At 40.0% G+C, this 25,493-nt stretch overlaps 2 protein-coding genes across 7 annotated transcripts in view; one reads left to right on the top strand and one right to left on the bottom strand.

The window, feature by feature from the left end:
- Nucleotides 1–9,680, bottom strand: part of DCPH1 (damage control phosphatase 1) — a 37,038-nt gene extending 27,358 nt beyond the window's left edge. Inside the window, exons 1-5 of one of the 6 annotated variants that reach the window (XM_024747866.1) lie at nucleotides 9,460–9,485; nucleotides 7,724–7,784; nucleotides 7,027–7,132; nucleotides 6,334–6,578; nucleotides 1,005–1,170 (exon numbers count right to left, since the gene is read on the bottom strand). In XM_024747866.1, the coding sequence (XP_024603634.1) occupies nucleotides 1,005–1,170; nucleotides 6,334–6,368 (201 nt within the window). In that variant the 5' untranslated portion in view covers nucleotides 6,369–6,578; nucleotides 7,027–7,132; nucleotides 7,724–7,784; nucleotides 9,460–9,485. Of the gene's footprint in view, nucleotides 1–1,004; nucleotides 2,160–6,333; nucleotides 6,579–7,026; nucleotides 7,133–7,723; nucleotides 7,785–9,415 lie in introns of those variants that run through there. The other 5 variants (XM_024747863.1, XM_024747867.1, XM_024747861.1 and 2 more) reach the window with 5 other exon arrangements.
- A 176-nt stretch (nucleotides 9,681–9,856) lies between these two features.
- RMND1 (required for meiotic nuclear division 1 homolog) overlaps nucleotides 9,857–25,493 on the top strand; it is a 39,031-nt gene continuing 23,394 nt past the window's right edge. The window contains exons 1-4 of the mRNA XM_024747860.1: nucleotides 9,857–9,984; nucleotides 14,846–15,363; nucleotides 22,085–22,193; nucleotides 25,046–25,121. Coding sequence (XP_024603628.1) covers nucleotides 14,860–15,363; nucleotides 22,085–22,193; nucleotides 25,046–25,121 — 689 coding nt within the window. The 5' untranslated portion in view covers nucleotides 9,857–9,984; nucleotides 14,846–14,859. The remainder of the gene's footprint in view (nucleotides 9,985–14,845; nucleotides 15,364–22,084; nucleotides 22,194–25,045; nucleotides 25,122–25,493) is intronic.

Genomic DNA, 25,493 nt, shown 5'->3' with positions numbered 1-25,493 from the left:
TTGGCTTCTGTGCAGCCGCGGCCCGCAGGCCCTCTCACCTCTGCTCCCCATTCCCTGAGGCCTTCCCAGCAGGGTTTCCCACACACCTGGCAGGCTCCCCACTCAGGGCTCCGCAGGAAGCTCCACCCAGACGTGAGGGGACCCCCTCCTTCACCTGCCTCGGGGCCTGCCCCCCTCCTTAGCAGGCCCTTCCCTGGGGGCCAGGCTTAAAACTGAGCTCCGCACCCCTCCCCCACCACTCCAGGTCCCCCTTCCCCGCTTTATGTCTCTTCCGAGCACTTTCAAACATCTCTTTATGGAAATGTTTCGAACGTCTTTCGGGAAATAAGGGCTGGGGAAACTGCTGTGTAAAACCACATACTTTCAAATAGTTCTGATTATAATGATATATTTTAAATTTTAGGATGTTTTGAATGAGAATTCAAAACTAAACTTAAGACAAGATAGATGAAGAAATGTAATAAAAGCATATGAAATAGGCCATGGGCCACCCGATTGTTTCCACCTGCTGATGACAACTGCACAACACCTGTGCTCCACTCTGTGCCCAACACTTACAGGAACGAAGCTAGTTTCATTCTCAGGTCAAATCACGAGGCACATAGTACCACCCTCAGTTAACCGATGAGGAAACTGAAGCTCAGAAACATCAAGTACCTTGCTTCAGGTCCAAACACAAGTAAGTGACACGGCCAACATTCGAAGCCAAGTCAGGCTGGGCCAATCAGATGACTGTGGACTTCAGTATCTCTCCAGAATGACAGAGCTATGAAGCCAGATGACTCCTGTGCCACTAAAACCTCCAGTGGGAGGAGAAGAAACTTCAAAACCCCTTTTCAGAGATTAAATGGATTTTCATCTCTCGAATAGATAATTATTAAAATGATAAAAAACGATCACTGATAACTTAAATGACAATATGTAAACATGCTTTGCTGTTAAACGTGGACCAGTTTATTTTTCAACTATTTAAATAAACTCAGGAGATTAATTATTACATTTACCTGAAGAACTTTAAAAAACTCATTTTTCAGCTGATTTTCATCTAGGTCTTCAATAGTTTTCATCAAATCTTGCAGGTGAGTACATAAAGCAATGATAGATTCCTGAGACTCAAAGAAATTTTGGTCTTTTAATTCTTTAAATATATCAAAGTCATCGATTGGTGGACTAAAGTAGGAAAAAAGCATAAGTGAACATTTATATAACTGTACCTTTTTTTTTTTAATATTTGGGTAATTGCAGTTTATTAAAGGAAAGAGAATAGTAGCAGCCCATCTAAAAACTCACTGGTAATCTTTACTAGGTATAACATAGATCAAGTTACACAAAATAAATCAAATTAAACAAATTATGCAAAAGTAAATCCCCACACTCATTTTAACTAATTGTCAAATGTTCCTTAATCAAATATTTTACCGGAAGCATTAAATAATTATAAGGACTGTATCTATAATTACTTACCCAGTGGGTTTTCAGGGCAAAAGGAGAAAAAGAAACAAAATTTCAAGACAATTACTTTAGTTCGACAAACATTCTTTTGGGTGCTCAGGGTGGCCAGGTTCCAAGTAACAAACATATAAACAGAATAGTTGAATACAATGTAGTGATTACTAATAGAGTCAAATACAGATTATGGGAACCCAATGACTACTTGAGATAGATCAGACAATATTAATGTAAATTTTATTATAATGACAAATTTTGATCATTTATATGTAGATTCTTAATTTTTTAGCAACTTTTACTCCCAAGTTGACTTTGACCAATGGTGATGTATGTGCCATGGCTACATCTTCATGTTGTCCATTGAGAGATCAAATAATATTAATACTGGCCTAAGAAAAACACAACTCAGAAGACAGAAATACTAACATAAAAGACTTTACAGAATCAAATGCCAACAACATTCAGATCATCTGCTCTTCAAAATTAGCTACTTTTTCCATGGGTCTTCTACTTTAGGGTAAAAAGGCAATATGGCTGACGCAATGGGATTGATTAAAATCAAAACCAAAAACATACCAGAATTTACACATCCAAATGATGGCTGCCTCCCTTCTCAGTCAGTCACCTTGGGAAGCTACACCCTTAGTCCAAGAATGTTGCCATTGCTGAAAGCACTTTTGGAATTCCTCTCTGGGGATTTTCTTCAGAACCTGTGGCACATTATTAAACGTCCTATCAGTGACAGTATACCTTCATCCTTTGGAGTTTAATTTGTTTTTGGAAACAGCCAAAAGTCACTCAGAGCAATTTCAGTAGAATGAGGCATGTAAATCAAATGGAATAAAATATTTTTGATCAAAAATGAGGAGTGACTAAAAAATAATGAGACTAATCTTTTTTTGAGGTTTGTAAACTGGCTCTGAAAGAAGTTCCAAAGAATTAAAAGACGTTTTTAGCAATGGCAGCATTGCTGAAGTGAATCAGTCTCTCGAGGTGACTTAAAAGGACAAAAATTATTTGGGTGCGTGGGTTCAACTGCAGGGGTCAGCAGACTGCAGCTTGCAGACTCCCTCTGGCCCACCACCTGTTCTGTACGATCTGCAAGCTCAGAATGGTTTGCACATTCCTGAAGAGTTGAAAAAAATTAAAAAAGAAGATTTTGTGACACATGAAATTCAAATTTCAGGGTCTATAACTGATGTTCTATTGGAACACAGCCATGCTCATTTACATACTGCCAATGGCTGCTTTGGCACCGCTACAGCTGAGGAGCTGCCACAAAGACCATGTGTCTTCCAAAGCCTAAAAGATTGGCTATCTGGCCCTTCACATAAAGTTTGTGGACCCTTGTTCTAGTGCTTTATTAACAAATCCTTCATTAATTTAAAGTCACACCTCATGTTAAGAATGAGACTTGTTCCTTATATTTAAGAGAGCAAACTCACATCGCTATAAATGATTTCAGATTTTAAAACGTTTGCTAGTTTAGAATCTACTATAGCTGTATATGTGTACACAATGACCCAGGGGTTCTCTCCTAGGTATATACGCAACAGAAACACACACGTATGTTCACCAAGAATATGTGTTCGAGTATTTGTAGCAGCACTCTTCATAATAACCCGAAACTGGAAACTACTCAAATATCCATCAACAATAGAACAGGTCAACAGATTGTCATGTATTCATATCAAGCAATGCTATACAGCAATGAAAGCTAATGGTTTACAATTATACGCAACAGTATGGGTGAGTCTCACCAATGTAATGCTAAGTAAAAGAAAACAGACACAGAACTACTTCCATAAAATTTCATTTAAATGAAGTTTAAAAACAGGCAAAACTAATGCAGGTCAGGATAGTGGTTACCCTTAAGGGGCAGTGATGGTGGCGACTAGAAGTGGACCCAAAGGGGCCTAAATTCTACCTCTTGATCCAGGCACTGGGGACACAGCATGTTCTGGTAAAGACTGCTGAACACTTAAGACATATGCACTGTTCTGCATGTATATCACACTTTAATAAAAGCTTAAAAATGTCTGCCACTTTCTCCGTACTTTCATCTTTCAATATCTGAAGTATATTTACTTAATATATTTAAATTTTACATATGGCTAAAACTTTGAATCTTAATTTAGATTTTCAACCATTTAACTCTAAAAAAAACAAAATATACATCTTGACAAAGAAAATTAGAAGTATGTTTCAGTGTAAGGGGCAAAATCAACAGAAACATATCTTAAAGCTAATGTGTGCTTTGGGATCCTGCAAAAGTTAGGAAGACCATTCTTTGGTCACTCTGGAGGCGTCACTGACACAGGATAGGAATTCTTCCTATAAGAGCCCTAACAAATTGGACACTTAAAAACTACCTCAGGGGTAGTGATAAATTAGGAGTATGGGATTAACAGATACAAACTACTATACATAAAATAGATAAGCAACAAGGATTTACTACATAGCACAAAGAACTATATTCAATATCTTGTAATAACCTATAATGGAAAATAATCTAAAATATACATACACACACATATATATTTATCTGAATCACTCTGCTGTACACCTGAAACTAACACAATATTGTGAATCACTGCACTTCAATTAAAACAAACTACTTCAGTGCTAGTTCTGCTGTAGGACAGCCTTTTTTTGCACCGACCTGACACCGGAGTATGGTACAGTATCAGACAAATCCCCGGACCTTCAAATATCTGCCACAGAGGTCACCTTAGGAGAGTTCCACATCCATGGCTCACTAATACTCTCATTCCTGGAACTTAAAGCTGAATTTTGCCTCTACCCCTTTTATCAAGCTATTCTTGGACCAATGGGTTGAGCAGCACAGGCTGGGCAGAGTCTCCCTGGGTCCTGGAAAGAAAAACTGATATGCAGGCCCCACCACAGACAAATTAAATCATCAGGATTTAATGTAACAATTTCCAAATCTGTATGTTTAAAAACAAAACAAAAAACTTTTCCCCGACTGGGTGACAAATGTGCAGTCAGGTTTGTAAGCTCCTGCCTTTGAGTTTTCATTCTCTGAACCTGATCCGCCTCTAAAATCAAACTCAGAAACAGCATTCCTTTTACCTTTCTAACTTCCAAACTCCACTAAGCCTGTTCAGGGTGCCACTCAGCATTTCAGCACTTCAGCAGCCTTGTCTAATACCATGGATATTTTCCAAAGTTATGAAACCATCACCCAGAACGTCAGACTAACCTTAGTCCTGGAAAGATATCCAAATGTACTACTTGTTTGAGGGCTCTAATCCAATTTACACAGACCAGGCTCAAATACTGGCTCTACCATTTACTAACCATGCAGCCCTGGGCAAGTTACTAATCTCTTTGAGCCTCAGTTTCCTCCACTGTAAAATGGAAATCATAATACCTATACTTCACTGGGCTGCAAAGTAACTAGAACGGAGCTCGTGTTCAATATATGACAGTGCCTAGTGTTTGCTATAGTCCTTTGCTTGGATCTGTGAGCCAGAAAATGTGCTATCTTTTTAACATTGTATTCTGCTTTTAAAGCACAAGACCTAAAACATACTTATTCAGCAAATACAAAAACTTTTGACTTTAAAGTAATTTATAAAGATGATAAAATAATTTATAAAGATGAAGACAGAAAAAAAATAGTGAATAGACTCAAATTTACACATGTTCCCCAAAGTCATCTTTTTTTTTTTTGGCGGTATGCGGGCCTCCCACCGCCGCGGCCTCTCCCGTTGCGGAGAACAGGCTCAGCGGCCATGGCTCACGGGCCCAGCCGCTCCGCGTCATGCGGGTTCTTCCCAGAGTGGGGCACGAACCCGTGTCCCCTGCATCAGCAGGCGGACTCTCAACCACTGCGCCACCAAGGAAGCCCCAAAGTCATCTTTTTATTTTAATAGTAGTGCTGGTTTAATCAATTGTTTACAATTATCCTATGCTATGTTTAGGAACAGATACCAAAGGATTCCTCTTATTCAGCAAACCTGTATTTCTGTAACCTGTGAGCTAAAAGAATGATCCATATTACACTTTCTTCTGCTCTACAGGTCAGTTCTCTGTCAGAATTTTCCTAGGAAAAATTAAATTAGTATAAACAAACCTATAAAAAATTATTTGGGGGACTTCCCTGGTGGTCCAGTGGTAAAGAATTCGCCTTCCAATGCAGGGGATGCAAGTTTGATCCCTGGTCAGGGAATTAAGATCCCACATGCCGTGGGGCAACTAAGTCCGCGTGTCCCAACTACTAATCTCACCCACTTTGGAGCCCGTGCGCCACAACTAGAGAAGAGAAAACCTGCACGCCACAGCTAGAGAGAAGTCTGTGCACCACAACGAAGATCCTATGTGCCACAACTAAGACCCGACGCGGACAAAAAAAAAACCAAATTAATTAATTTAAAAAAATTATTTTTTTCTAATCTAGCTGTTAAAAAAAGAGCTAAAAATTATTAAGATAGTGCGTAAAACAATATAGTGACTCCTTTCACCAAATAATTCTAACATATTATCTATTTTTATAAACAAAACATATGCTTACTTTGTCCTGTCTTGATTTTTTATATAAATAATTATTTCAAATTAACATTTTCTGCTCAATAAGTACATTTTGTTTTACTCTACAAATAAGTAAGTTTTTATAAGGATTTTTATATCCGAATATCCTATTCAGATATTCAATCTTAGGTCTCTTCTGGGCAAGTGGATTGTAATTGCCAAGAATGTATTACAGCAGTAACATTTGCAGAAATTTCCAATAGTGCCACTAATATCTGTTGAACTTAATACAGGCTTCTACTGGTTTTTATTTTAAAACTTACCATTTTATAATTTTTAAAAAAGCACAAATAATCTAAAACATTTGTTTTTTGATGGCTATATACTTACCTTTGGATAATTGCTTCATGAATTCTTCGATACATGTAGCATTCTACAAACAACCACGGTGAGAGAAACCACCTTGGTTTTCCATTACTTTCATTTAAAAGGCTCTGTTGATATTCTAGGTACTGATTCCATAGGTCAGTATCAACAAACTTCTCAACCAAAGGAACAATTGGTTTATCTGTTTGCAATTCATTCCGTAATTTAGAAAGAAGAGAAATTGCTTTCTTTTCAGCTTCCAGGCCTTTCTGCAGAAATACAGGGGGAAAACACACACACACACACACACACACACACACACATTAGTTTACATGTAATTAATTTATATATAAGTATTTCATCTACAAATATAAGTATATATGTACACACATATATACATAATTCCTCTAGGGTAGCAAATTTTTATGTATCTAAATTTAAGAAGGAAAAAACTAATACATTTCAAAACTAAATTTTATGTCTTTCAAAAACTATTATAAACATTTAAATTTAGAATTCTTAAGTTGAAAAATCAAAGAACAACACAGATCTCATATCAACATTATGTTGCCTTATCTAGCCTGCCTTTATTTTTTTACGTTTCACCATATGAACTTATCTCCAGGTGGAATGACCATTACCACAGAGGGAAAACTGTTTATTGTGTTTCTATTAGAGTTAACCAAAAAAGAATTAATGTTAAAACACAATTCTTACCTCTCCATGTTTCTCGAAAAATTCACTTTTATGTCGATGCAATGTATCAATAGCCTTGGTTAAGATCTGTGGTAATCTGTCTTTAACTGTAAGATATGCAAATGACCTACAAAAGAGTCATATACACAATATATTACTTAGTAGCATTAACATTAGAAGGCTGGTCATCTTTCAATTTCTGGAACACCTCATTTAAATTCAAATTCCTTCTCATACAAGCCCTGTAAAGTAAACCAGCATTGCCCAACTCCTACAGTAACACAGGAAAATCTGAAAACCTCTCTGGTATATCGTAAAAGCTAAGCACTCTCTGTGCCTCAAATTCCAGGCTCTACCCTGGAGTCCTCTTTCTTATCTTCCTCATTGTATTCCTTTTATTTTCCTTAATGGGAAACCAGTTTAACAATGTGATAGGACAGAAAAAGAGTTATCCTAAAAATCAAACAGCCTTTCCCCCTAGGTCTATTACTTACTAAGCGACTTCTACTTAGAAAGATGAATGAGGCAATGGATGGAAAACTGCCTGAAAGACTTTACTGTGCTAGAAAAATATAATGAAAAATATTTATGAACCTGCTTCTTTGTCTATACTCCTAGCCAACTGAATTCTTTTCTAAGGTTTTTCTTGCTGCCTTCTTTACCTGCCTAATAACTCCTTCCATCCTCTCTGCCCCTAAGCAAAATTAAGGCAGATTACCATCTTGCTCTCCCAACCAGAAAATGAGAGATTTTCAAAAAGTGTCGAAGAATGAAGAAACCTGGAGAGGAAAAAAACTTGAGTATACCTGAATCAAAAATTAAAGATATTCCTGACTTTAGACATGCAAAAATCAAGGGTTACAGATTATCACTGTATGTTTAGTTTAAGGACATACATGGTTCGGTTAGAAAAAAAGACTTTAGTACTGTGCAGTTTTTAGATAGAAAGCACAAAACTTAACTGCTCAGTTCATGTATATCTTCAGATCACCAGAGACAAAGTAAAAATGAAGAAAGTTGGAATACTTCTGCCCAAATCTCCTATTCTAACTTTAATGTGGGATCATCACACTACTAAAAATTCAAAGACCTTATTGCAATTTTTAAATATAGGGTTATATACCCTGAGTATTTTTCCAAGAGGCTTCCTCAAATGTTAACCATAAAACTCAAAAAAATAGCAAAAAAATAGGAAAAGTGCTTTCTGATGCTGTGGTGTTTTACAGTGAGTAGGTTTTAATATGCATAGTAACTGCTCTGATCAGAATTTAACTTTTAACAATTACTACTAATTCCTTGGGAGAAGAGAAAGAATATTAAATCAATTGACACTTGAATTTTCCAAGGCAGCAGATACGAAAAGAAGCGCCAGTCCTTTGAGATTTTACTTAACTTGAAAATTATTCTATTTTTCCAGCTAGTAAATTTCCTCAGAGGCTTCCATCTCTAAGGGTAAGGTCTCAGGTCTAGGACTTGGGTGAGAGCAGAGATGCTTAGGACTCAAAATTTAAGGACGCAGACACTCCCTATATCTGCCTGAAGGTGAGCACATGCTTAAATTCTGGGACATTGGCCTCTCTGGCCTCAATCTACTGCCGGTACAGTCAATTTCTTCCAAGTGCTCTTGTGTTTTGCCATCTTTCGCAGTAAGGACATATTTCAAATATAAATTGGGCCTCTCAATTTATACAGAGAGATATAATAATTTTATAGAATCTATAACATGACGCCTAATACGCAAGAAAGTACAGGCACTTGTTATAGTGGGATTATGAATTAATCTGGTCAGCAATAAGAAGAAACACATTTCTCGATATATCTCAGACCCCTAACTTTTGCAGACTTTAACCCCCCCAAAGTAGGTTTATTAATAAAATATGATTAAAGGCACGCGCTGCAACACTCTGAAAGGAAGCATACAGTCTCAAGACAGTCATGCGTAAGTTAAAAAAAAAAAAAAAAACCAAAAAAAAAAAACCGTATCGAACCACTTGAAAGACGCGTTAACTGATTCACATTAATAGAAGACTATCAAAACCCCTGAACCACCATTGTAGAGAGAGGTGGGGGTAAGCGGAGATTTTCAGTCGGGGTTCGCAGTCCGTTCCCGTGTAGGCAGGGAAGAAACCACGAATCAGCTTAAGGAAGAAGCTGCAAAGCCGATCCGAGCCTAGAGCTCGGAGAGCAGCCGCCTAGCCCTCGCCTCCCCGCGAGCCGTTAGAAACCGAGGCACCGCCCCCGGGAAGCGGAGCCTGGACAGCGGGATGGAACTCGCTGGCGGCGGGGAGCAGGCGCCTCCGGCCCGCCGCTGCTTCCCCGCTGGTACCCACAGGTTCCCGACGAGGCCCAGCTCTCCACAAAGGTGGGGAGGAGGAAAAGGAGCGGAGCGGGTGAGGAAAGCGACACGAACCCTACGTCCCGCGCCGAGAGAGACACCGGAGGCCCCGCCATCACCTTCCGCGCTCCCCACGCCAACGCTCGGGTTTCACTCGCCGCAGGAAAGGAGGCGGTGCAGGCGCGGGGGAGGAGCTGAGAAAGGGTGGGACGTGGATTAAAAAACTGCTTTTGAATGAAGAAACTTTATTTGGTGCCCGTAGAAGAGAAAAACAATGGCCGAGGACGCGGAGATCTTCCGGGGACGAAGGCGGGGACAGCTGAGGGCGACGAGAGAAGCGGATAAGGAAGTGGGCGGAAGGCGGAAGCAACCAGGGACCGGGACGTCGCAGGGACCAGGGAGCGGATAAGGTCGCGGCACCACGGGTCACGTGCTCCGACGGTCACGTGGACCGGGCGGCTTACGCTCCGCTGGGCCAGGAGTCCTGTGCGCCTGCGCAGTGTCGGGCGCTGGGCGGGGCGCTGGGTCGGTGTTGGGACTGGCTGCGGGAGCGCAGGACTGCAGCCGGTACTCTGTCTCTTGCCTGCGGCGGAGGCGCAGGAGGGTGCGCCTTTGGCGCGTCTGTCGTTTCTTCCCGCGGAGAGGTTAGTGAACTACCTTGTTCTGGGAGCTTGTATGGTCTCCCACAGCGGTCCGCCCTTTGCTCCCCGCCGCCCTGAACGTCTCACGTGTTTCCCCAGTACAGCGGAGGCCCCCTGCCTACAGTGATCTTTGGTCGATTTAGCTGGGAGTGAAAAGCACTCCGTCCATACCCACGTACTGAACCCTTTGAGCCAGTGCATAGCGGTAACTGCAAAGATAAAATAATTTTGAGCAGCTTAAGGAATTGGAAGGTGTGCTCCAGAGATTAGCGCCACTTATCCATTGACTTATAGCCTAGTTGATACAGATTTCTTAGTTGGTATGTTCTTAAAAAGTAGAAAATGTGTCCAAGAACTGAGTAGCTGCCTTGTATTTCATTCAAAAAATACGAGTTGAATACCTGATGTTTGCTGGGCACTCTGGTTACAGGAGACACAGCATGAACAAGAGGCAAATCTTTATCCTCAAGGAGCTTAGGTGCTACAGGAGCGAGACAAAGTCTCCTTTCCTCTTGTTTTTTTCCCTGTAGCGTTGTGACTATTTAATGTATATTTTAGTGGTTTACCACGTGTATTATCTCTCACCCCCACTGTGATGTAACTTTCAAAAGATAGGGATTTTCGTCTATTTTATTTTCAGCTGTATTAGCAAGTAGGACAATTTCTGTCACATGGTAGGCACTCAGTTCATAATTTGTTGTGTGAGTTAATAAATTAAGAACACAACGTGTTTGCAAGTGATGTTAAATGCAATGGAGAAATAGTGGAGGAAGCTAGAGTGTGGGTGCTGGTGTGCGTTTTAAATGAAGTGGTCAGGGAAGACTTCACTGTGAAGGAACCATTTGAACAAAGGTCTGAAGGAGGTGAGGGAATGAGGCTTACAGACACCCGAGAGAAGAGTATAAGGGATAGTAAGTGCAGAGATCCAGAGACCAGAGTGACTGGAACAAAATGAGCGAGGGGAAAAAGCTGGAGATGTCAGAGTGGTAATAAAGGGCAGAGAATGGAGGGCCATGCAGTCTATCTTAAGGTGTTGGGCTTTTATTTCAAGTGAAATGTGAGGCCATCATCAAATTTTATGAAGAGGGAAGATGTAATCCGATTTGAGTTTGGTTGCTGTGTTCAGAAGAATCTGAAGAACAAAAGCTGGGAAACCAATTCGGAGGCTGCGACAATAATCCCTGAGATGGACAGCAGCTTGGACCAGGGTGGTGGCAGTGTTGGTGGTGAGGACCAGTCCGAACAAAGCCAGTGGGATTTGCTGACAGATTGGGTATGGAGAAGGAAGAGAAGAATAAGGTGGACTGCAGGTTTGGGGCCTTGGCAAAGGGAAGGATGTAATTGCTATTTTATGAGTGGGGGAGACTGGGAAGAATAGGATTTGCAGGAAGATTTCAGAAGCTCAGTTTTGAGCATGTTACATTTTTCACGCTCATCAGAGTAGTTTAGGGATAAATATTTGCTATTCATCAATTGTAGGTACTATATAAAACTATGAGATTGGGTGAGATCACCAAGAGCTGAGAATAGAGAAGAAAGGTGGCCCAAATACTGAGCCTTGGTACATTACATTCTTGGGATGGGAGACGAGCAAAAGAGACATCCTACCCGTGAGGGAGGATGAAAATGGCCAGTGTGGTATCCCAGAAACGAGTGAGGGAGTAGGGTGGAGTGATCAGCTGTATCACATGTTGCTGGTCAGTCAGGTAAAATGAATACTGAGAAGTGACCACAGGACTTATAAATGTGGTGGTCCTTGCTGGCCTTGACAAACAGGCTTTGGTGAAGTGACAGAGATGAAAGCCCAATTGGAGTGGGTTCAAAAAAAATCAGAGAAGAGGAGATGGAGAGAGGCAATAAAACTCTAAAAGGAAAGGAGCTCAGAGAACAAGTGTAGTATATGGAAGGGAAGATGGGGGTCGGGGAAGAGTTGTTTTTATAAGGTGGGAGAAATCAGAGCCTAGTTGTATGCTAATAGGAATGTGTCAGTAAAAAGGGAAAAATAAATAGCATGGGGGAGAGAGGGGAGAAGGGCTTAACTATGTCTTCTGTAGGCAGGGAGGGAAGAGACTTGGTGTGCAGACAGAGGACTTGGCTGTAGGTGGGACCACGGGCACCTCATCTGTAGCCTCAGAAGGGAAGACAAAGTATATGGGCACAAAAGCAATAGGTGGGCAGGTGGATGATGGCAAGAGCTGGTGGAAGTTCTCTCCTGATTATTTCTGTTTTGTCAACCAAAGAGGAAGCAAGGTCGTTATTGAGAATGAGAAAGGAGGAGGCATTGAAGGTGTGAGGAGAGAGCAAAAAGAAAAATATAGTATGGAAGTACAGTATTTAAAATCGTTGAGCAGCATGAAAGGCCCACCCGAACTGAGTGGTCATGATTTTAAAGTGAGACCAGATGGTTGTTGGTTGGTTGTCCATCTCCAGCCACGTTGAGGTGCAGGAGTCCAGGCATAAATTGGGTGAATTATATTTAATTCACGTTGAGGTTTTGCCACGTGGGTATGTGGTAGAGTGGGGTACAAGGGATTTGAGGTCCATGGAATATAACTAAGTGTGGAGGAAGTGATGTGGGGAGTGAAGGACAGTGAAAAAGTGGTTGGATCATTGAATTGTAGGTCCTGTTGGGGTTGAAGAACTGTTGGAATTGGGTGATAGAAGGAGTGAGGCTGAAAGATCAAAGGTGGTGTTTGGAGAGTAGAATGCTTGAAATTGAGAACATGAGGTTGCAGATATTGGTAATGACAGGTCTAGAGCAGGACCCTCCAACAGGAATACGATACAAGCCACACACGGCATTTTAAGTTTTCTAGACACTTTAAAAGTAAAAATTAAGAGGTGAGGTTAATTTTATTTAGCCCAATATATCTAAAAATATTATTTCAACAAGTAATCAATATAAAAATTATTGAGATATTTTACTTTTTATATTAAGTATAAAATACAAGGTACCAAAAAAATTATTTTTAAAATTTTATTGAGCCACATTTCAAGTACTCAATAGCCCTAGGTGCCTAATGGCCAGGATATAGCTCGGAGCATAAGACCCTGGGAGTGAGTGGCTAAGGGAGGAAGGAAGATGAGATCACTCGGGGGGGGGCCGGGGATCACGCCCCCCACCAATCTGCACGGATGTAGAAACCATCAAGAAATATGACAAGGGCAATGCAGAGCACGGAAATTCGGTACCCAAAATGTTATATAAAGCTCTTAGTGTAATTAAAAGTGTAGTGTATTTTTATCTTTAAATTTAGTTTGTGCAATTAAAATTTCACTTTTCTGAGATGTGTTCCAGTTTTTAACAAAGCCTAAATAATTTTGTGTGTGTGTCGGATACCTTAAATGCTACCCCTCTGTTTTTTCTCAGCAAAGATAGAAAGCACACTTGTTTGTCCTGTAGCTTTTACATTCTTTGTCCCAGCCTCTGTGTGAAGGCAAGATTTAGAGCTTGGAGGTAAGAATTTACTAGAAGAGAATGGAAGAATCCAGGTCTGTGTAAACAGATTCCTAAAATATTGTATAATTAGGTTCTGCAAAACCCACTGGTTCAACTGGCAGGTAATAGTACTAACTAAAGGTGAACTAAAATAGCTAGTTGGACTGTAACTAAACAGAGAATTCCAACTTTTGAAGATATTTTGAAAGCAGCAGGTTCTACCTCCTAAATATCGCAGTGACTCATCCTTGCCCTTACCCTTTTATTTTGTTTATTTTTTTATTTTTATTTTTTTGCGGTACACGGGCCTCTCACCGCCGCGGCCACTCCCGTTGCGGAGCACAGGCTCCGGACGCGCAGGCTCAGTGGCCATGGTTCACGGGCCCAGCCGCTCCGCGGCACGTGGGATCTTCCCGGACTGGGGCATGAACCCATGTCCCCTGCATCGGCAGGCGGACTCTCAACCACTGCACCACCAGGGAAACCCCCTGCCCTCATCCTTTTAAAGGGAGATAATATATATGCAGTGGTTACAGTGTTGTCTCTAGAACTGGAAACGCCTGGGATTTCCTTCTGTCTCTGCATCACTGATTGTAAGCAGTCAGCCTCCCTAAGCCTCAGTTTCCCCTGTGAAGTACCTCACAGGATTGTCGTGAGCGCTTGCTGGGTACAAAGTACTCAGAAAGCAATGTCTTAGTGTCTCTCAGTTCCTCCTCTAAGTTTTAACCAAGGATATGTTTCTTGAATGTACTTTTGACCATCTGAGTCTCACATGAAGAGCTCCGACTTCCCTCTCCTATAGAAACTCTTTAGGACCAGTGCTTAGGATGCAGCCACAGGCTCCTGTTCAGCCCTCAGCTGCTGGCTGCAGCTCACGCCCGGCTCCCCTGAAGTTGCATCCTGTTTGTCAGGTGAACAATACTGTTTACCTGCGGTGTTCGACTTGCTGATCCCTCTGCCCTTTTGAAACCCGATTCAAACATCACCTCTGATAGGCACCAATAATTGTCTGTTGCTTTAAGGTGCTAAAAAAATGATATGTGTTTAAAGGACAAATAAACTACTTTTTTTTTTGGTTTGGCCACGCCGTGCGGCATGTGGGATCTTAGTTCCCAGACCAGGGATCGAACCCTTGCCCCCTGCATTGGGAGCGCAGAGTATTAACTACTGGACCGCCAGGGAAGTCCCTCAATAGCTTTATAGTCTTATAACCTTCCAGAAAGAAGGCTAAAGGTTGACTAAAAGAGAGGTGGTGAAAACACTTGTATGTATTTTTTTAACCTCATTCTTTTACTAGGCTTAAGTTAAGATGTATCTATTTTGCAAATTGTTTTACAGAAATATACCTGTTACCTGGGAAAACACTATATACTTTTTAAATATTTTTTATTAAAAAACTTGAACTTTGAATTCTTTTTCTTTTAGCTTGAGATGTGGTAATGTCAGCCAGACTTCTCAGATCCTTGGCCAGATCTCACTATATTTTATCAGAAGCGTGTCAGTGCCAAAGACTTGTTCATCGAACATTAAACCCACTTAAGGAATTTGAGACCACAACATGCAACACCCTGACAAGAAGTCAGAAGGTGAATTTGTTCTTTCCTGATACAGCAGCTGTTGGTTTGAATAAGTCCCAGGTCCTGGAAATGAACCGGAAAATATCAAATACAAATGTACTCTCTCCATTAAACACCACACGTTACCAAGATGAAAAAGAGCACCTTCCAACCAGGAACTCCCTTGGTACTCATAGGAAAGTGATTCACAAACCAAATCTGTTAGGTTTTAAGTGGTTTATAAAAATACTGAAGAGACATTCCTCATCTGTGTCAACGGAAACACTTGTTTCTAAACAAGACTTTCCACAAATCAAGAGACCACTGAAAGCATCAAGGACCAGGCAGCCATCCAGGACCAACCTTCCAGTTCTGCCTGTGAACAAGGTAAAAACACTTGTGGTGGTGGCACCTCTGTTCCCTAATAATCACTCTGAACCCCTATGGATCCCACCTCAGCCTTACTACCAACATAGGAGAGCCAGCCATCAGCTCAGCACTTCTTTCAGGATCTTTGAAGCCTAATAGTAAAACCTGTCATCTCCAAAGGGAATCAACATCTTAATTTTAGGAATTAGTGGTACATATAAAGGCAAAATAGAGGCAATTAAATATAAAAATATAGTTTATGAAAGGATTAGTGGCCTAAGGAAATTTTGAAAAAGACTAGTAGTAAGTCCATTCTAGGAACAGTGCTATAAAAAGCCCCCATTTAAAAAAAAAAAAAAACTGTAGAAATTCTGTATTAAATTAAAAAAAAATTTGTTTCATTAAGTATGCAGACAGGTATACATTCATTAGCCAATGGTGACTGCATGGGAGGGGGTGGTGAAAGGACATGGCAAGGTGGAATCCAAAAAGCAGAGTGAAGGTTTTTGCTTTTTTTTATCATTTGAAGGTTGAAGTGGTTGTTTTCATTCACTGTTAAGAGGTTTATGGGAATTTCTCAACTACAGTTCGCATTTGCCCACTAAATGATAAATATTTAAGGTCAGGATCAAGCCCTTTGGTAACCTGTGTATCTCGCATGTTACTTGAAACTGTGCCTTATACTTCATAAATGTTTATTAAACAGGAAAGGATAGAAGAGAAGCAAAGGGACCTTTGATGTCTGTAACCATCAACATTAAAAGTAGGAATGTCGAATATTTAACACTTGATGAAGCCTTCTGAATCTATCAGAAAACAGGTTATGCTGTCTATCTTACAATCTCGATTCTGAGAAGTAGACCTTGAGAGCGTTTAACTTGTTCTGTTTTTGTTTTTGTTTACTACGTGGTTGACTTCCTTTAAAAAGCTGTACAGGCCTTCACGTCTTGTCCTCAGGTTGTGAAGCTAGGAGTTGGTTAATGACTTGTTTTGGATTCTAGCTTTGTTTACATTCTTGTTTGGTTTCCTTGAACCCACGATATGAAGGATGGGAGTTTTGGATGCATTCTGCTCTCACCCCTTTCTAGCTCTTGAGTGTTTAATTATGTTGTTTAGTGTTGTGATCATCTGGGAAATTTAGTATTTAAGTGACTGAGATGAAATTAAGTGTAAAAACCTGAATTCACAGCAGATCCAAAAAAGAGGAGGACCAAGTCCCTTTTTTCTTCCGTTACATCTAGCAGCGCAGAGCAGAAGCAAGTTTCTTATGAAAGGCTGGTGAGGTCAGAAATGGCACTTGTTTTTGTAGTTGTAGGTTGTAAACTGTCGAAGAGGCATTATTGCTTTGGGCTGTCTGTAGACTTGAAAGCAGTGTTCCTGGATTCCGTTTTTTATTTTTCTTCAGGACTTTTTTCCTTTCTGCTTCCAGGAAAGGATTTGAAGTAGATTGTCAAAATTTAATAAGTTTCAAATGAGATAATAAAAGCATTACATTTAAAATAGAACAAGCAGTTGATATGAACAGCGAAGTAAATATTATCAGATATCTGATACGAGTAATCTAGTTGAATATTTAGTTCCGTGAGCCCAATGATTAAAGAAAGGCAGGAATACTCCTGGGTTGGACATTTCTTGTTGTCTAACAAGAAGAAAAGAAAAACATAAGAATGTCTTATAAGAAATAACTTTTTCTGTCACCAAACTTAAGGAGTCATTTATTTCCTGGGTCCTGACATAGGACATGTTATGTAACGTAATAGCTGTGACTTCAGTTGGAATTCCGCGAAAACAGAAACAGTATGTTGTTTCTCTGGAAGTACAGGAAAATAATAGACAATCTTTTCTATTTCTGAAGGCATTTTGAAAGTGACCTGCGGGAGTATGATTTTTGGAACATTATTTTCTAATGATCTTACAGGAGAACACAGTCTTGAGGTATAACGAGGTAATATATGCCCAGGGCTGAAGACTGGCTTTTATCTGTCCCGAATAGAGGGCCCCTCCATTTCCACGTGGGCATCATGGGGCTGGCGAGTCCCCTTTGGTGGTAAAGCCCTTTCCTCCCCTCTGGACTGAGTCAGGAAAGGACTCTACTTTGTACCAGAAAGAGGTACCCTTTGTCTCATTCCCCACGTGTGTGCCTGAGCTCACCCTCTTACCTCTGCCACATGGCATGCGCTTGGAATTGACGGGGTGAGGCCACTCACCCTCTATATTAGAATCAAGTCTTCACCTGATTGCATTTGTAGAGATCATAACCTGCTGAGATATTCAGCCCACATACCGTTGGCTCATCACTTATCATGGCAGGGCCAGTGCTGCTTGTTGGTCTGTCCTGTCTTTGAGGAGGACGATGCCCGAGGGTAAGGACCAACCTCTGAGCAGCATGGAGGCTGGCAGAGAAGGCAGGGTGCTGGGACGCCCAGCAGTAGTTTGCAGGCTCACACCACAGTGTGTAGTAAAATTAACCAGTGGGTTGTTAATAGGTTTGGGGTTTTTTTGGTGTGTTTGATGAAACAGAATAGAAAGTATCGATGCATTACTCATGATAAAGGTAAATATTGTTCTGTGAAGCTTTTGTGTCCATTATTGGTGTGGGTGTCTGTGTGTGTGTAGGTACCGTGTATGTGAAAGGGTTTCTCACCATGGGTTGTAGTCAGAAAGGTTAAAAGCTAAAGCTTTATACTAGTAATGTAAAATGCATCTGTGTTTTCTAACTTTTGCCTATAATCTGTACATAACAGGAAAAACATGCATTTTTTCCCCTTAGTAATATAGGAGCAACATTACTGTAATGCAGTAATTTCTTGTTTTAGTAAAAGAACACGAATAAAAATAAACTTTCTTTTTCAGGAAAAGTATTCTGTCAGAGTATGTGATGCTCTAAAACAAGAATCATATATAAATTTCTAGCCCCATCTGCTGGAATACGTTTTCTGTGGCCAGAAAAATGAAACATACTGAAACATGGTGGTTTTCTTGGCTTTGGTTTTGTTTTGTTTGGGTTTGGGTGGTTTTCTTTTAACATTTTAAAATAGAAAGGCCTAAATTTAAGTCTTAAATCCAATAACTATTTTAGGCTGGTTTGGCACATTTATTTAAGAACAAGTTGTTGATCCCCATGCTAGAACCTGAAATTTGGTATATACTTATATTTAATGCTCAAAAAATAATGGTTCATTATAGAAATCCAGAAAAAGACATGTCTGAAGATGAAAGCTTCTTGCAGAATAACATCTTTAAATAATAGGGGGAAAACATGCAAAGATGACACACACTCTTTCCCTTTACCAAGTGGATTTAAATACAATCTTGAAATTGAAAAACAAAGGAAATAAAACCCAAAAAAGATATTTCTAACAAGTCAAATTGGAAAACCTTGTGAATCATCTATTCACAGAAGATTCATAACTTAAACAGAGACTCACATCCCAGATGTTTAAGGAGGATACAGAAAGTAGTGTGGCGAGCCATGTAAGTTATGTAACGTAGGCTAAACCAAATAAGCTGTGAGACATTGGCTAGGACTCTGAGCCAAACTAAACAGGAGATGGTGAGAGAAGGAAAGGTGACCATCTTCAGAAAATGCAAAGATCCTTGGAATGACTAAGTTAAAAACAAATTGTGTTTAAAAATTCATAACCTGACTCTTTGGAGCTCAGCATATATTTTCTCATGGAAGTAGTGGTTGAATGCTTTGACTTGTCCCACTTTTTTAAAAAATTTATTTTATCTATTTATTTTGGGCTGTGTTGGGTCTTCACTGCTGTGCGCGGTCTTTCTCTAGTTGTGGCAAGCAGGGGCTGCTCTTTGTTGCGGTGCGCGGGCTTCTCATTGCGGTGGCTTCTCTTGTTGCGGAGCACGGGCTCTAGGCACACGGGCTTCAGTAGCTGTGGCAGGGGGGCTCAGTAGTTGTGGCGCACGGGCTTAGTTGCTCCGCGGCATGTGGGATCTTCCCGGACGAGGGCTCGAACCCGTGTCCCCTGCATTGGCAGGCGGATTCTTAACCGCTGCGCCACCAGGGAAGCCCGACTTGTTCCATTTTTGAGAAGGTAAAATAGTATACGTTTTTTTAGCACAGATGGGCCTGGTCAGTAAGAAAGATGATGGTGAAGCAGGCACGAGCCAGGGAGTGGGAGGGACTGCATCGGCTGGAGAATCACGCCCCCCCTCCCCGCCCCCCACCGACCCTGGTCAATTACTGCTAGATCTTCCACTGGAGCGAAAGATGGTGGAAATCTGGATTGTGCGTCAAATGGCCGTTTATTGTTGATAGTTTGTTCAAATCTTGAAAACACCATGTGGGTCAGCTCTTGAGTTGGATAGTTGTCTGGGCTGCCAGTTTACGGCAATGATTGTAGAAACAGTCGGCAATGCCGTTTCTAGTACAGTTCTGGGAAAACCCTCCGCTGGACTAGCTGTCGACCTTCTCCTTATCTCCTGTCTTCTCCTTCGTGCCGCCTTCTCTTCCCACTCCAGCCTAAACTAAGCATGTCAGCTCTAGCAGCCCCAGAGTCACTCTGACATGCAACCTAATGCACTGGGATTTTGCTTAGCAAACTTGAGTAAGTTTGTCAGCTCTTGCAGGGTAGAGCCTGCCTGCTATGGCCTTACCTGATGCTTCTTTCCAGGATTCCTTTCTTTCAGCCAGCTTAATCTCACATCCTGCCAGCTCTTTTTAACTCCACGGAGCCTTAAAAGAACAACTAGTGCTGGCACTTCTAAACCTTAAGCACATAACTGATTCCTGTACTCCAGTAACCAGCTTTACTTTGACTGTGTGGATCCGTATGTTTTTGTAAATTAACGTGTTCTTACCTTCATAATGAATACGGGGATCAGCATATCAGATATCTGCAACGGGAGGATCCTGCATCCGTTTAGCTCACATTCAGTGACAATTTCAGCTTGCTTGTCTGACTTTTAATTTTTCCTCTAATTGAATTAAAATCAATTAGACAATTGAATGTTTTGCTTATGAGTGGATATTTTACGGATTTTAGGTTTTTCAGGTCCTCCGTTTATTCCTCTGCTACTTTTTAAACCACACATTAGAACTGTGTAACAGATGGAAGAAAAAGCAAAGCAGAGTTAGGTCATCTCTTGAGAAAGAGCCAGGAGTTAGGTAACAAAAGTGGGAGGAAGGAAGAAATTTATGTACTACTTTTCTTGAATTTCATACTAGGAATGTAGCAGAAAGGGAAAGAATTTAGGAGCCAAGATGAGTAAATCCTAGGAATAAATTTTGATTTAGTGACTCATATACCTCTTTTGATACATATGGGCCAAAGCACCATATGTATCAAAGACAGTAGAACCACTAATGTTCTGATTAATAGACACTAAAATATAAAATTACGAACAAATGAAAATTCAGATGTAAATCTGATAAACATTTTAGCCTCCCATAAATTTTGATGGTTTAAACATACCTGCATGTGCCGTAATAATAAGTATTATCTAAAAAATGTTGAACATTTGTGCTAATCATGGTTCTGAGCAGTTGACATTCATCAGCTTGTTTAAACTTCACAACAACCCTATCAAGTAGGCATTATTGTTATTCTGATTTTTTTTTTTAATGAATCTAATTCTGTGCCTGAACTCTTAACACCTCTGCCGATAGCTTTTGAACTTTATTGACCGTATTCCATAGTGAGAAATTTATTTTACATTACAGTGTATATGTAGTGACCCGGTATACCTATATAGACATATATGTGACAGAAAATGTCATAAAATAAAATTTACCCTTACTATGAATTATGTACTCTAATATTTTCTGTTTTATTCTGTTTATTTATTTATTTTTTGCGGTACGCAGGCCTCTGACTGCTGTGGCCTTTCCCGTTGCAGAGCACAGGCTCTGGACGCACAGGCCCAGTGGCCATGGCTCACGGGCCCAGCCGCTCCACGCACGTGGGATCCTCCCAGACCAGGGCACGAACCCGCACCCCCTGCATCGGCAGGCAGACTCTCAACCACTGTGCCACCAGGGAAGCCCCTAGTTTATTATTTTTTTAAACTGGTTTGGGCCGACTAAATTGATATCAGGACTCGCTAACGGCTTGTGACCTACAGTTTGACGAAAACACTGTGTGCTGTACCATATGCTTACCGTATGTATACTGTATAGCTACACACAATATAAATGTATGCATGTACACACAGGTAAGACTCCTAGTGCAGAAATCCAAAGCACTCACCAAACCTGGACACATTCTCAGATTCACAGAACTTTTAACCAGAGTACAATTAACTAGAGTAAAAATTTCTGTAATTCCTTAGTAGATTCAGAGTAGTCTCTGCCTGTACAAGGCTAGTGGCAAATTATCAAATGACCTCAAATAATAATGCTGCTGTGAAAAAGAGCCCTGGAAACTCAAGGTTGGACAGACTTTAGCTAGCATCTCATCCAGGCGCCTTGTATGGTGCCTAAATCCTCTCTATTTTTTGATCAGTCTGTGCTTGAAGCACAACCAGCAGGTGTGGCTCCCCGTTCTGATAGCCCATTCCATCTCTTTGACTATTAAGAGAAAGTTCTTGCATAGATTGAGCTGAAATCCACCTCCTTGTAACTTCTTTCTCTGCATCCTTCTCACATCCTTTGTCTGAACTGTTGAAATGTTTGGAGAAAACTCTCGAGTGCCAGCTTTGCAGCACGCCATCCTCCCTGTAAAGAGACAGCCATCACAGGCACCTCTTGGTAACCCATCTCATTCTCCTCTCTCTGGCACAGGACCTGATGCGCTGTACTGCGTTTGCAACCGCAGATGAATACCATCTTGGAAGTCTCTCTCAAGATCTGGCCTCCCATGGATATGTTGAAGTAACAAGCTTGCCTAGAGGTACATCTTCTTGAACCTGGGGCCAAGTATGTTAAAATGTATTGGAAAATAATTTTCCTATGATAACTGTCTTAAATATGCATTTGTTTAGTTTTCATTTTCTCTTTCTTTTATAAATTTATTTATTTTTACTTTTGGCTGTGTTGGGTCTTCGTTGCTGCACACGGGCTTTCTCTAGTTGCGGTGAGCAGGGGCTACTCTTCTTTGAGGTGCACGGGCTTCTCATTGTGGTGGCTTCTCTTGTTGCGGAGCACGGGCTCTAGGCACGCGGGCTTCAGTAGTTGTGGCACGTGGGCTCAGTAGTTGTGGCTCACAGGCTCTAGAGCACAGGCTCAGTAGCTGTGATGCACGGGCTTAGTTGCTCCGCAGCATGTGGGATCTTCCCAGACCAGGGCTCAAACCCGTGTCCCTGCATTGGCAGGTGGGTTCTTAAACACTGAGCTACCAGGGAAGCCTCTCATTTTCTATTTGAAGGATTATATCATAAAAGTGGCGTTGAATCTCTTTATACAAATGACATACAAAGATAGGAAATTTAAAACATATGCACAGAGAACTTTGTTCAAAGATTAAAATCAATATGGTTTATTCAGCTGTATTTATAGGATCCCTCTTACTTGGGATGATCAAAGGCCATGACACTTCATTTCTGTCACGTTAAAAAGTTATTTTAGTATTACAGAAGAACCATATAATTGATAGAAATGTTGGGGAGAGCCTTTAAAGAAAAATTTACCAGTACAGTCCAACACTTTAAAACTAACAGAATTAGTTAAAAGATAAGCTCAATGAATATTTTAAAAGAGAATTAAACTGAGACGATTTTAGGATAGTGTGAGGAAGGCTTCTTGAGAAATCACCTGCTTTATGTTTAAAAAATGACTTGGAACACTTTGATGGAAGATTCATGAATTTACCTCAAAGTAGCAAAAAACAGTAGGTTGAAAACCTCTCTGCTACAGAGAAAATTCTTAAAAGAGTCACTGACCCTGTAAGAAAACAATCGAAATGTCATTGTGCTTTCTCAGCCTTGATGATCTGAACCAACTGTTTGTACTATTTGGTGGCAAAAAACGAACATAATTGACTTAGAAAAACAGAGCTATGTCCAGGGCCTCTAAGAAGGAAAATTGCCCTGCGGTATTCTTGGCTGATTCCAGAGGCTGTCGGCAGGGTGTCCCTGCGCATCACACACTTGGGGGCTTCTTGTACTATTCTCACTGGCCTGGATCTTTCCCACTTCACTTGTGGTGTTCTTGGCTATATGGGTGAGCCTTGCCCTCTATAGATGTAGAACTCAAGGAAGTGTGATTTCACCAAAAAAAAGGAGTTTAGGAGTTGGTCTTTTTCTGAATCCCCCATTCCCCAACCTCTATTAGGAGCTCTGAAGCTTTGAGGATCCTAATTTTATGTTAAGAAATTATGTTGGTGGGAAAGAAAGATTCTTTTTGTGGCTGCACTTCTATTCAACAATTCTCTCCCCTAAAAGGACAGATTGTGGTAAAGAAATGAAAATAATTGGAAGTGAAACATCAAAAGATAGAATTAGAAAATGTTGAATTTCCAAATGATTCCGAGGTGCGGCTTTTCCAGTGTCTTTTTCTCCTGAGATCGTCCCTCCCACCTCCTGCTTTGCAGTAGCGGTTTAATGAACAGTCTGTGAAACAAATCTTAAATACAAACACACGCATCGAAAACTGTGCTCTGAGGATATAGCAACTTCTAATTTGTGGGAAAAGGATTAAATATTTCTGTTTTCTGAAAAGGGTTATTTTGTATTTTGTTTTCTATTAAAATGTATCTAGTTGCAAAAAAGAAATTATGTAACATTTTACATACTAATATTAGTATATTTATTAATTGATAGACTAACATGTTATTTATAGTTTACATTATAGAATATTTATATACTTATAATAAATACTACTAAACTAATATACAAAGTAACTACTTACTGGTGAATATTTGTATATGTATGTATTTAATATTTAAAATGTTAAAATATTTAAATAGTTACAGGTGACTATCATGGTAGTTCTCATGATTAACTTTGAAATCAGATATGTTTTGAAATAGACTGTATCTTTGTTTCTGTATGTTTTCTATTTTCCACACTTTATACAATATAATTTAAAATTCAGTGGAAAGAGTAGTTTGAGAATATTAAAATTATATTATTAATAAAATGATATTTAAAGGAAGAGAATATATTAATGGCTCTTCAAATTTTATTTTAAATTACTTTTACAGAAAGAAGTGTAATTCTTTTTTCTTTTTTTAATTGAACTATAGTTGATTTACAGTGTGTTAATTTCTGCTGTACAACAAAGTGATTCAGTTATACATATACATTCCTTTATATAGATACATTCTTTTTTATATTCTTTTCCATATGGTTTATCACAGGATATTGGATATAGTTCCCTGTGCTATACAGTAGGACCTTGTTGTTTATCTGTTCTCTATATAATAGTTTGCATCTGCTAACCCCAAACTCCCAGTGCATCCCTCCCCCGCCCCCCAAATTCTTGAACCTTAGTTGTACTGATACTAAGACTTTAATAATTATCAACTAGACTAGCGATTACTGAATCAAAATGGGCGTGAATGAGTTTTAAATAGCACTAATAATAGTGTCACAGGTTGTTGAATATTTTGTTCAAGTAATTTCTTATGGTCTTTTCATTTTCATATATTAAATACTTTTAGAAACCTTAGTAGAAAAATGGACAGTGTGTTGTAGAGCACTTCATGGTATATGAAGCAGTGATCACAAATACTTTGTTAAAAGTTTATAGGTGACTTAAATCTTGTGTCACCTTGTGACATAGCTTTTTGCTCATTTATCACAGATGCAGCAAATATTTTGGTGATAGGTATGGAAAATTCTGCAAAAGAAGGTGATCCTGGAACAATATTCTTCTTCAGGTAAGACAAGAAAGCAACTCCATTGGAAGATGGGCTGTGGCCAGGTAGTGTGTTCCTTAAAGATGCAGGTGTACCTTCTCTCTTAACAGAAGATGTTTCAAAATTTATTTGTGATTTAAATTTATCCTTTGGTTCTTATTTGAATAGGAGAGTTTGTCACTTTTAGGCATCTGCTGGTAAATCCTCTTGTGAAATAAAGAGTTTTCCCCCCTAGGGAAAAGATTAGGGATTTTTTATTCATTTTGTTCTAAATTAACTTTAAGCATTATGTCATCTTTGTATCATATATGCAAGTTTTTCGCACCGCTCATAATTCATGACAGTAAAGGGTGCACTTAACACGTTATAAAAAGAGAGCATTGGGGGGCTTCC

This window comes from Neophocaena asiaeorientalis, unplaced genomic scaffold (genome assembly GCF_003031525.2).
Source record: "Neophocaena asiaeorientalis asiaeorientalis breed wild unplaced genomic scaffold, Neophocaena_asiaeorientalis_V1.1 scaffold123, whole genome shotgun sequence".
Taxonomy (NCBI): Eukaryota; Metazoa; Chordata; class Mammalia; order Artiodactyla; family Phocoenidae; genus Neophocaena; species Neophocaena asiaeorientalis.
The sequence above is the reverse complement of the archived record's forward strand: the minus strand, read 5'-3'. Positions and strand labels throughout refer to the sequence as shown.